The 12,315-nt window shown below is 40.0% G+C and overlaps 3 protein-coding genes across 3 annotated transcripts; all 3 read right to left on the bottom strand.

Moving 5' to 3' along the window:
* Positions 1-3,815: 3,815 nt before the first annotated feature.
* Positions 3,816-4,483, bottom strand: LOC130985770 (uncharacterized). Its single transcript, XM_057908890.1, has one exon. It carries the CDS (start codon positions 4,481-4,483, stop codon positions 3,926-3,928), a length of 558 nt encoding a protein of 185 aa, XP_057764873.1. The 3' UTR covers positions 3,816-3,925.
* Positions 3,816-7,171, bottom strand: LOC130985746 (COBRA-like protein 10). Its single transcript, XM_057908853.1, has 2 exons — positions 6,361-7,171; positions 3,816-6,161 (listed from the first exon to the last, which is right to left on the bottom strand). The coding sequence occupies exons 1-2, from the start codon at positions 6,899-6,901 to the stop codon at positions 4,759-4,761; spliced, it is 1,944 nt and encodes a 647-aa protein (XP_057764836.1). The 5' UTR covers positions 6,902-7,171; the 3' UTR covers positions 3,816-4,758.
* A 507-nt stretch (positions 7,172-7,678) lies between these two features.
* LOC130985772 (CRIB domain-containing protein RIC10-like) lies at positions 7,679-10,740 on the bottom strand. The gene is made up of 5 exons (XM_057908892.1): positions 10,224-10,740; positions 9,813-9,924; positions 9,635-9,732; positions 9,461-9,545; positions 7,679-8,361 (listed from the first exon to the last, which is right to left on the bottom strand). Exons 2-5 carry the CDS (start codon positions 9,871-9,873, stop codon positions 8,144-8,146), a joined length of 462 nt encoding a protein of 153 aa, XP_057764875.1. The 5' UTR covers positions 9,874-9,924; positions 10,224-10,740; the 3' UTR covers positions 7,679-8,143.
* Between the last annotated feature and the right edge of the window lie 1,575 nt (positions 10,741-12,315).

Genomic DNA, 12,315 nt, shown 5'->3' with positions numbered 1-12,315 from the left:
CCCCGTTGAAGAGGAGGCTGCTGTATTGCCGAATTTCGGGCTCGGGTGACGGCGATTTCGGATTTTGAAATTAGGGCTTCTCATTTGGGTTCTTCGCTAAATTGAGAGAAGATGAGAGTAGTGCGAGGGGCACCAGGGAAGAACAGACGAGACGCCGGACTTGGACCCGACGGCAGCCGACGACGGTCGGAGCAGAGGCGGCGGCTGAATCTTCTTGAAGGTTGAAAGTAAACTCAAACTGAGGTTCCATAAAGAGAGAGGGGAGAAGGTCGACTGTTTTGGGGAGAAGAAAAGGAAATGAATCTCCTCAAACTAATATATACACTTTACAATAAATAAATGCTTATCTCAAACATTAAAAATTTAAATCCAATTATAGAAATGAGCAATATAATTCAAACCTCATTTCCCTTACTGATCGGCCCATTTGAGGTTTGTAGAAGAAATAAATAATAAGAGGAAAACTTGGCTTTTCCTATAAGCCTTATTTTGTGGCCCTCAAAATTAGATCAAATAAAAATAAGAATAAATTAGAAAAGCAATTCTCTACACTAATATGACTCACGAAACTTGTGCTCCAAGCTCAAGTAGTATTTGATAGCTATCTAAATTAATAAATTATTATACACCCAATGAAATATAATACAATTCTATATACATATACTAAATTTCCTCAAACTATCACTATTAAAAAAAAAAAACTCATAGATAAATAATTAAATAACATCCGTCACTTCAATTAGCCGAGCAATAAGTCGACTAATAATATCTCATCTCATCTCAGTGATTCTACTTCTCTTTCTTCTTTTAGATAATAGAAAATAATATATATACTGTAGTGAAAATGCTGGGTGTTACATCCTCTCCCCCTTAAAGAAATTTCGTCCTCGAAATTTGACTACGTCAGAGAATAATGCTAGATACTTCTCTTTCACATCGAATTTGTGCATTCTTAGAATGCGGAACACTGAGAAAAACTTCATCCCCTATTTCAAAAATTTCAAATCAAATCAACGAGTATCTACAAAAAAAAATTTCTGTCGCTCTTGAGGTTCGTTGAGCAGTTGTTGAATTTGTCGGATAAGCGTAATCATTTCTTCAAGCGCATCAGGTCCTGTTACTTTTCTTTCACTTACCTCATGTCAATAGAGTGGAGATCAATATTTCTTTCCACAATAAGCTCCATATGGTGTCATATCAATTATTGCCCGAAAGCTATAATTGTAGGCCAATTCAATTACTAGCGAAAGGTTTTCCCAATTCATCCTTCAATCTAGTGCATAATGCGGCTTCTGAGTACGCGTGATGCACCTTGAGATAGTCGTCTCCTGCCTTGTTTGCGGGGAATTCGCTCCTTCTGAAAAATCATTTTTGGAAAGAGAGTTTTGGAACCCAGAATTTCTTACGATCGCCAGTGTCCCTACTGCTAAGGTCGCCACTTCTTCGCTCTAGTACAATAGTCTATGTCACATCTTCTAAGGTTTAAAGATTTCTCTCAAATTGCTCATCTGTTGTTGGATGAAAGGCTATTTTAAAATATGGCCGAATTCTCAAAGTTGAAAGACCATATAAAATTGGTCCTGTGTATCAAAGATGGACTTGGTTGTGCATTGTTGCAAAGTGAAAGAGTTATTGTTATTGGGTCATGAGAACATAGACCACAAGAACTGAATTGCTCAACACAACTTGGAACTAGCAACAATGGTATTCTGAAACGAGATGTGAAATTGATACACCTCATAAAAGTTTAAAATACTTATTCGAGCATAAAGATCTAAGTATAAGGCAAAAATATAGCTCGATTTAATAAGGGACAATGATTGTGGAATAAATTATCACCCACGCAAAGTGAATTTAGTAGTGGATGCCTTGAGTAGAAAAACTCAAGTTAACTAAGGATTTCTCCTTACCCATGAAGAAAATTGATCAAGGAATTCGAAAGGTTGAATTTAGAAGTGGTTTTACCACCACAAACCATAGAAGCTGTAATTGCAATATCAACAGTAACTCCTGATTTGAGAATCAGAATTGTTACAATACAAAGAAAAATGAAAAGGTAGAAAAATTACGGGTCAGGATTCTGATAGAAGAGATCAATACTTGCCAAAAAGCTAGGGGTACTGCTATCATGTTTGAGAAAAGTTGTGTACCCAATACTGAACAGTTGAGAGTAAAGCTCATGATACGCTATATAGTGCCCACCAAAGAAGCACTAAATTATATCAAGATCTCAAACAAAAGTTTGGTGGGAAGAAATGGAAATGAGATATATCTTCATTAGTTGAAGGAATGTTTGGCTTGCCAACAAGCAATGGCACTACACCAAAACTCTATGAGAAGTTACAACTACTATATGTGTCAACCTTATAAGGCGCATATCGAGATACGTCACATAATTCTCAATCATATTCAACCATAGTCTTCTTTCCTTGCTTTAAATAGTTAAATTACGTCTACTTTCTGCTGACGACAGCTTATGAAAACATATTCTTCATAAAAACTTCTGTGAACTAGCCCCAAATAAGATTCTCTAATCGCTCAAGGCTATATATTTTCTGCTTCGTCTCCCACTAATAACCAGTCGATCCTTGTTGAAATAACATACAAGAAGGTGCTCTTGATCATTGCATCACAGGAAGCGAAACTCGCGAAACTCTACTATAAATAGGGGAATTTTGACGATGAAAAACTTTCTACAATATCAGCCATAGGATTGATAAAATAAATGCACCAAATCGTGCCCTAGATCTCACTAAAATTAGGGGGTCTCATTGGAGCGGCCCCCTATATATATATATATATATATATATATATATATATATATATATATATATATATATATAGGAAGAGGTTCTAATAAAAACCTCTGTTAAAATGAGAACTAGGAACCTAATCTTGACCTTTTAAATCTTAGATCTAATGGTTAGGATTTAGTCAACAAAAGAAACTGTGCATCTATTATATTTTACTGTGCACTTAAAAAATATGCAATTTATGCAATTGAAACCAACAATGCAAAATACTCAAGCAAATCGAAATTGTGCATCTATGCAATTGAAACTGTGCATCTATGCAATCGAAATTGTGCATCTGTAGTTTAATCTCAGCCCTCTATTTTATTTAAATCAATGGCTTTAAATTGGTTCCTAGTTTTCATCTTAAGAGGGGTTTTTATATTAACCCTACCCTATATATATATATATATATATATATATATATATATATATATATATATATATATAAAATCCCACATACAAAACATATACTAGTATATATGTATAAAAAATCTGATCAAATAAATGGATAGGACTTATAAGCAGAGTCCCCATTGTAATATCAAATGTCTTGCCGGCCGATATTCATCTATCAACATTAGGAATAAATTGCTCAGAAATTGTTCGGAGCAAATACACTTTTTTATAACAAACCGAAAATCATTGATATTAGACAAATTCTGAAGAATTTGGCTGTTCGGAATTTGGGGGTGCGTGCAGTGACCAAAACTGAGTAAATCAGCATCAAAATCATTGTGAAATCATAGTAGATGTGCAAAGTCTACACCAATACTATTCTTCGCGTCTAGTTTACTACATATATATCATAATACAATCCGGTCCCCAGAAATTTCAGAATCTGAACATCTTACGTATTTCAAATTTAAAATTCCAGATGATTCAGTTATTCAAATTAAATTTGAACTACCGATAACTTTTTTTAACATTGTAAAATTGTATCGATCATAATAAGCTGTAGAGAACTGGAAATCGATCACAGTGTCAAAAATAATTAAAATTCTCCAACTACTAATGATCTGGAGGAAATAGAACATATATATTGTAAATTTTCTTAAAGCCTTTGGAAGCTCATTTGACATAAATCAGATAAATTTCCTAAACAACACCTTATTGTAGGAACAAAAATTGATCTAGTATTTAAATTTGGAATTGCACACAGAAGTTGCATTCCCATAAAAGATATATACCGAGATGTCACAGGTGCTATAAGTGGTGGCCGTAATCTTGAATAAGTTGAGCACCTTGGCTCTGCCGTGGAGAGTGGTGGACGACGTGAAGTTGAGGCAGCCGGCCAGCACATCCCCCAGAAAACCACTATTAGCCACCAATCTGTCCGCGTCCACTACTAAATCCGTGCTGATGTCGTGATCCCTACGCGCCGGTATGGTGTCCGCTTCTATGGGCGCTTCAGCTACAGGCGATCCGCGATAGCTTATGTAGGCCGTCGTGTTCTCGTACCTGAAGCTCGCGTGGTTAGGGTTCTTCACGGTCAGCAGCAGCCCCAGCGTAACGTTGATTTGGAGATCATAAAAGTGTAGATGTTTTAAGGTGGCTTGCTGCATCGTGATTTTGGGTTGTTTAGGTTTCAGCACTGTTAGCCACAGAACTAGCACTATCACGAAAAGACTTACTATCACAAGTGCAGTGACACCACCACATATTTTTAAGGATTTTGGGATTCTCATCATCACTTTTTTTTTTTTTTCTTGAGTTAGTTGTTCGAGGTTGTGATATATAGTACTAGCGGTTGTAAAATTAGCTGTTAAGTTTGTTACAGAAAAGGCCAAAACGAGGGGGGATAGTTCCTATGCAGTCTATATCACAATCTGAGAAAGACAAGTCTTGATGAAGTGTTGATTACGATCTTAATTTGTTTTATTATGGCAAGACGGTAAAAATTATGGCAAAACATATTAATTTGAGATAGTTAGAAGTTAGCGGAGTGAAGAATATTTGTGATGTACTAGAAGATGAGAAACAAAAAGGTGATAGACGCGAGCAATGCAACAGTCTGAAAATGTGCAGCACGGCAAGAAGCGCGAGCTTCTGGAAGGATAGGAGGCAGCGCACATTCTTCCCCATTGAAAAAGAGCTTGGTAGGAAACAATTCACGGTCTGCAGTGGGCCTACTACCTAAGTGCTTCTTGTGGAAGGAGATAACCGACTGCTGCTTACCGGGTACTTTAGGGTCCCGACTAGGGTGCGTTCCGTTAGTCTGGGCGACCAAATAATTGAGACCGGGCAAGCCGGTCATGAAGATGGTGCCGTTGAGGTCTTTGAGAAGCGTGCCGTTGAAAGAATAAGCTTTCTGGAAACCGGCGGCGGTGGTGTCGAGCTGAACAGCGATGAACCAATCTGCGAAATCAATGTCTCCCCAGTTGAACATGGTGACATGAGCGGACCAGCCATTGACGTGGTTGGTGGCCAGGTGCCAGTTAACGCTGACGCGGCAGTTGTCGGGGCAGGGCAGCGGTCTGGGGAGCCTCAAATGCTTGATTCTTGCCCAAGTCACGGCCTTCTTCGTTCTGTTGGCGAACGGGACGAGGAGCGTCTCGGGAGGGAGCAGAAGCTGCTCGTGGGCGTTGCAGCGCCTGGTGCTGGAGCAGCCGCACGCGCACGCGTTGCAGGGCACCACGGAGTCGTTGTAGTAAGCGGAGAAGGAGGCGCAGCAGCGCGTCTCCCCCTTCTTGGGCCGCGTGATGTTGCACACCACTTGCCACGTTGCGATTGCTAAGGTGACGCTCTGGAGGCCGGTGGGGTCGGGGAACTCTGTGGGGTCGACTCGTATTACCTGCCCGCATTTGTACTGCGGATTGACGACACCCACGATTTTCCATTTCTCGGGAGGGTAGAGAGCTGTTCGGTTCAAATCGGGTGGCATTTTGTAGACCTGCATCTGGAAGACCGACTTGGATTTGGTGTGGTTCATGGTGGTGGGCAGCAAGGTGCCGTTCCTGCAGCAGAAGGGGATATTCCCGACCTCTTTGTCTTTCTCTCTGTCTGGTGGCAGATCACCTATGATGGGCTTCTTCTCACACGTCATCACTTTGGAGAAATCGAAATCCTGATAGTACTGACCGGCGGCGCCGTAGGTGCACTCTGAGATATCCTTTTTACGAGTGTAGGCGCCTCTCATTGAGTTAATGAACTCTCCTCTCTTCCACTCCCATGTCAGATTCCAGTGATCCAGCCGCCCCAGAGGATTCTCGTTCTCCATCGTCACTTGAGCGAGGTAGTTGTTCCCGTACGCCTGCAACACGTCGTACGTCATCATCAGGTCGCCTTTCTGCCGCGGCATGTACTTCCGCGTCGTCTTCTTCAGCTTTGCCTTCAAATCCCTCACGCAGCAAGCACTCATCGTCCCTCCTGTTCAATGCATGCCAAACTATCACTAACTCCGTGCCTAAAAATTAAAATACTGTATTTCTGCTGAATTCATGCCCAAAACATGCTAATTCACTAACACACCTTGTGAATCTACGAGATAAATTTTATCTTGATTATAACAAGAGTCTTTTATAATATAATAATAGGTATAGATTGTGAAAATGTGATGAGTGCAAACCTTTCCGAGTTGGAGCAGGGCACTTGTATCCGTCGTTTGCAAGTTTGATAGTCCGAGGCATAGGGAATCCCGGCGGCTTGATCCCGAAAAGAGAGCCTTTCAATTCAACTTTGGCCTGAATTTGATCCAAATCTCCAGCGGTTAAGACGGAGGTCTTCAAATCCGTCTGAGGAAAGCCGGAGAGTGTAGTTCCGTTGCCGACGGCAGCGGGGAGCTCATCAACATCTGTAATAACGGCATTGCTGGCAGACACTAAAATCTCGTCGTTTTGAAAGCCGATGAAGATTTTCCAGTTTTTGAGTTCATAAAATCCGGCATTGGTGATTGTGGCAGTGGACTTGAAGGCCCAAGGCTGTGCAGTCACGTTCTTCAAATACGGATACTCTCTGCTGCGAGATTCGAAGGTGTAGGTGAGATAGATGCCGTTGCAGTCGATATTTGCTAATTCTTTCGTACCGTTGCCGCCATTGTCTTGCGCTCTTACCACTTCAACTGCCAGAATGCTCAACAAAATGGACAACGTCACCATTCTTGAGTCCATGCAGACAAGGTTGGTAAATTCTCAGATGAAAGCCTGTGTAGAATTGTGGGTGTCGAGGAACAAAACCCATCTCAGATGTAGGAAAATGGTAATGGATTCAGTGAAGAATTAGTCAAATGCAATTTCCTCCTCTACCTCTGCGAAATTGCCGCTCTACTTAACTACCAACTCCCACAAAATACTACTCCACTTCACAACCAATTAGTCAATATCACAAATGAAGCGACAAAGCTATGACAAATGAAGTGAAAAAATATGTAGATTTATGATTTGTTTTATTATAATCCTTAGATTAGATTTATTTATTTTTGATTGAATCCTTAGATTAGATTTAGATTATAGATATACATATAATATATACGCAAAATATCTTTTTAAATATATACAACCATTTTCAAAATTAATTTATTTTTACACACTTTGTACGCAACAACACTATGATTATTCTTCGTATATTTGAGTACTTATGAATCGATGGAATCGTGTTTAATATTTGTATAATGTGCGGGGTTGATGCGCTTGTATTACATTTTGGAGATTCTTCGCATAACATTTGGCATTCGTTTTTATTAATCAATGGAGCAAAATTGAAAAGTTGAACCTCATTCAAAATTGTGAGTGGCGAAGGGTACGGTTACAGCTGAGTTGGGCGGAGGTTTGGCGATCAAAGAGGGATTATTGGCGGCGAAAGCAAAAAGCTTTAAAGGGATTGTAACTGAATCAGATTTTATGACGATATTATATTATAAACCAGAAATTGCAACTTATAAATCATAGAATCATAGAACTGTTTATTATAGACAGATGAACTGTAAGCAGTAAACACTCATCAGAAAGAATAGGATTTTAAGTTTGAAGATGTAGACAGCAAGCCCAAGAACACAAGATAAATAAAAAGGCCTAGATAACTAATGATACAGGTTTGTCCCCTAGTATATATCCAATTCCCACAATTTGCACCACCACAAACCAACAACTATCTTACTCTTTACAATGCCCTCCTCATCTGAACCAAAAGAAAATTAGCAGTTACTCTCGATCGCGTTTGAACTTAAGACATACCTTGTATGCCTTAGATTTCATGGCCCCTTTAGTATATGCAATTCACCTGGCTAAACTTGGGAGATTTTCCTACAGCTTCCTCTATTCTTTGTCAAGTCTCTGCATCTGCGAGGGGATGTTCCAAGTACAAATGGAGGAGTTTTCATGAGCTATATAAGCATGCTTACTCTATCTATGATTTTATGCAACTTCAATATTTGTTGGTCCCTCAACAAATTTGGCGCTCGACTTTGCTGCTGCTCTCGCTGACCTTGAGGAGGAGCCGGAAGTAGACTTTGGGGAGGAAGTTGACTTGCACTTCTTCCTTTTGTGCTTCTTCTTTAGAGAAGAAAGTTCCGAGGAGGGCATGTCTCTAAATATCTCCGATCCTGATTGTTGCCTCATGGACTCCCCAAAATCTGATAGAAAAAAGTGAAATGAGGCCACATAAATAGTTAGGATCATTTCTTTCATCTTTCAGAAGCACATACTACATACATCAGAGAACAATCAATCTCGTCTGTTTTTCATTGGCCCGAAAAGAACTTTAACGAAAGTAACTTAAGGCAAGAAATGCACGTTAATAAAACAACCATCACCTTATCGTGATAAGTGACAAATTTAATGCACAAAACTAGAAATAAGATCCCTACAAGACGTTATCATGTACACAGTAGAACCGTGCTAAATGTGATGATAATTCGCGTTGGTACTGACGTTAGAAACTACATTGGACTCCACAAACAAAGAGATACACAACGAACGACACAGCATACCTGGTGAAGATGCATACAGATACATAATGAAGGAGCATAATTAGCAGAAACACAACATAAAATTTGCATTGGCCTTCCCAAGGTCATACTACACCGTATGCAGTCATACTACACCGCAATGCATGTTTGTGCACTGTTTTCATGTGGGCAATTATTATCCATATAACTAAATGTTTGTTTCCAAAGTTCCTTTAAAGAAGTACACTCCTTTTTTCTTTCTTGTTTCCGATTCTCTTACTCTATTTTCTTAATAAAATAAGTGGTACTTCAGGTGTTCTAGGACACTAGTACTGCTGCGAAAATCGGGCATGTGACCCATACAAAAAACACAGTCTTTTTCATGCCCCATTTTCAGGCAGAGCTCCACCAATCTCCAAACACCTCGTGACAGATGAGCCAAAACTTCCCCTGCTTTGAGGTAAAGAATCTTATGAAACTGTGCTCTCTCAAAAATAATGTCCGACTAGTACAACAACACATAGGACATATTGCCATTGTTCCAGTCAATAATTTCAGCCCGTGACAAGGCCATTAGATTTGTCCAAATCGATATAGCACATGATACAAATACAAGACAGACAACTGCCCCTTTTTAGCCCTTGACACACCTTCTACCCAATACTCAAATGGTTTTCCCAATTCTTTCAACAGCTGTCAACATTCTGCAATCTACGCATACTCCAATAATGGCGTTGTCTAAACTAATAACAAAAATTTAATATGAAATTGGAGAAGAACATACCTTGAGACGACCATGGAGAGAGTGCAGAACCAGAGTTCCCGATCGATGTGGCTGCGAAATCGGGCCCCGTCTTGAATTCACTCATCTGCATTCCATAACCAGTGAAAGGAGATTATACAAGAATTCCTTTTCCCCAAATTAGGAAAAACACAAAATAATTAGGTCGAGACATACCCAACTGGGCGCCGTTCCGGAGGCCCCGTCCCACCCAATATGTGCCACATGCTTAACATCCGTCGGATATCCAATCTCTATTTCGCGCTCCTTCACAACTGCAAACAATTATGGAAACTTTCACTTTGTAAGGGTTTACTAGTAGAGAAAGTAATCAAGATCTGGCTAGGGAATCTACCAAAGAATTGAGAAATAGTGTATTTGAATCCTTTGTAGATCCCTTTCATTGCTGTTGTCATTCAGAGACCACAATGCAGAAGAAAGCACCCCAACAGAAACGGTGACTTTGCCTATAACGGAATCAAACACAGCCAAGAACTAATTAATATGCTGTTGAAAACTTTCGGAATCTGAAAAGGGCTCAAACAGAAGAACTTTAGCATTAAATCGAACATGTGTACAACACAACAATGCGCATGAAACTGTAATATGTTCTGGCATTTGCAATCAAGATTTGATACTTTTAAAAGGAAGGCACAACCGCATGCAAGATTGCTTTTTTAGTGTGCCCAAAATCCTACAAGCAAGAATTGGAAGACGAAGAAGAAGAGCTGAGAATAAAAAGAAGAAAAGGGCTAAAATGTACTACCTTTTTAGATTCCGTAATTCTTCCCTCCTCGTTATAATTCGGACATATAGTCATATATTTAAGGTAAGCATATCTGTCTTGAGCATGCACGCGAAACCGAATTGGAAAAACTGCAGCTTGCTATTTAATTAAAGAATCATATGCTAAACATAGATTTCATGAAATGTTAAAAACAAGAAAATGTGGATTATCGCTTAAGAGTTGGATGTTGCAGGGTTTTGGGGATGGTTTTGAGGATAGAGAAGTGGAAGAACTGAAAAGGAAAGAGAGAGAAAATAAGAGCAGGACAGCCACGAAAATGTTCCAATGAAAGGGCGAGGAGTGGATTTGAAGGACATGGACACAGGAAAAACTCAAAAATGAAAATTAAAGAAAATAGTTTACTAGTTATAAAAAATTAACAATAATAATAATTAAAAAAAATGGTACAAGTACAAGTCCAATACCACTATAATTACAAAAATACCATGAAAGTCAATTGATTCTATAGAGTACTGTATTTAAATTTGTGGAGAATGGGCATTTATATAAATTTCAGTATAATAAATTGGATTAAATGAGAGTGGTAGGAAGAACTGGAATCCGGCCTGAGGTCATTTTCTGCTTTCCTGTCTGTCTCAAGAATCTCGCGAAACGAATTAGGTAGAGTCTATAGACGCTGATAAAATATCAAATTATTCAAATTTTAAAGAAAAACTAAACTCTAAGTTAATACTCCCTCCGTTCGATTAAAGCATCCGCATTGATGTCTACTTGATAACTTACTTACTTAATAAGAGATGACCACATTGAGTAAGTAGGCCGCATTGGAGTTACTTGATAGCCTACATCATTTTTTTAATTTTAATTTTTATGTTTTACATTTAAATTTAATTGCTCAAATTTAAATCACACAATTTAATTAAAATTGAAATTGCATTACTTTAAAAATCCTAAAAAATACAAAAAAAAAAACATAAAGACATAATTTAAAACTACATAAATTAAAATCTTAGTCTAGATAAGTCCACGACGCTTGAGCACTTCTTGAACCATGAAGTTGTGCAATGTCGTTTGTGCATCCGTCATGTGCGTAATATCCGTGCTGAGAAGCTTTATATCGAGCTCCTCCCTCTTCAGCTCGTTCTTCTTGGCGTACTCGGCGGTGATTGCTTTCAAGTTTTGGTCGAATCTGTCCAACCTCTCCACGTATTCGCGTGGAGGCTCCAAGCTCTACGACGCCTTCCCCTTCCCCTTCGCCGCCTTGTTTCCCATTGGCCGGGAAGACGAGATCTCCTCGCCGGACGCCGAGGTGGTGAATTTGCCCGTCTCCGTAGTCTTCGTCCTCTTGGAGGAATGGACGTCGCCCTCAAGATACATCGACTTGAACTTGTGGTTATGGTTGTTCCGGAGAATTTTCCACGCGTTCCAATAGTTGAACGCGCTCTTAGTTGGGCTCCTACTTTTGAAGAGGATTTGAGCCTTGTCCCGGAGCATGTCGTCCGAATGGCCGGAAGGCCACTAGGTGCTCGTCTCTGTCCAAATTGCCTCCCACAGCCGCACATCCGAGCTCACTCGCGCCCAGTGCCCTTGAATTTGGCTCGGGTTTGAGGTTGGCGCCGATGAGGGGGTTGACACGGGCGAGAATTCGTCCCCAATACGTCTCCCCTTTTTGATCGGTCCCACGGATGGAGTCATTGGTCTCCTCTGTCCAAATTTGGACGATGAGGTCCGTCTCCTCGAGGGTGTAGGTATGACGGATAGTCCTTCATTCCTCCTCCGGCGCCTGCTTGTCATGCTTGATCTTGTAGGCGATTTCCTTCATCCGGCTGCCTTTCTTCGATTTGGCGGCACTATGGGCCGTCAGTGGCTCCTCGCCGGTTGGAGAGTCATCCCCCAAGTTACATCTCGTAAAATCAGGATGATAGTCGCCGGAGAGATCGGGGCACCAATTTGGATCATATATATTTGGGTTGTGTGCATCCATGGAGATTGTAGAGAGAGGAAGAAGATTGAAGATGGTGGAGAGGAAATGGAAGTGGAAGAAATGAAGATGGTGGAAATGGAAGAAATGAAGATGGAAAAAGAGGAATTTAAAGGGAAAAAAAAAGGA

The sequence above is a fragment of the Salvia miltiorrhiza genome, chromosome 5 (genome assembly GCF_028751815.1).
Source record: "Salvia miltiorrhiza cultivar Shanhuang (shh) chromosome 5, IMPLAD_Smil_shh, whole genome shotgun sequence".
Lineage (NCBI taxonomy): Eukaryota > Viridiplantae > Streptophyta > Magnoliopsida > Lamiales > Lamiaceae > Salvia > Salvia miltiorrhiza.
This window is presented reverse-complemented; position numbering and strand designations above follow the sequence as displayed.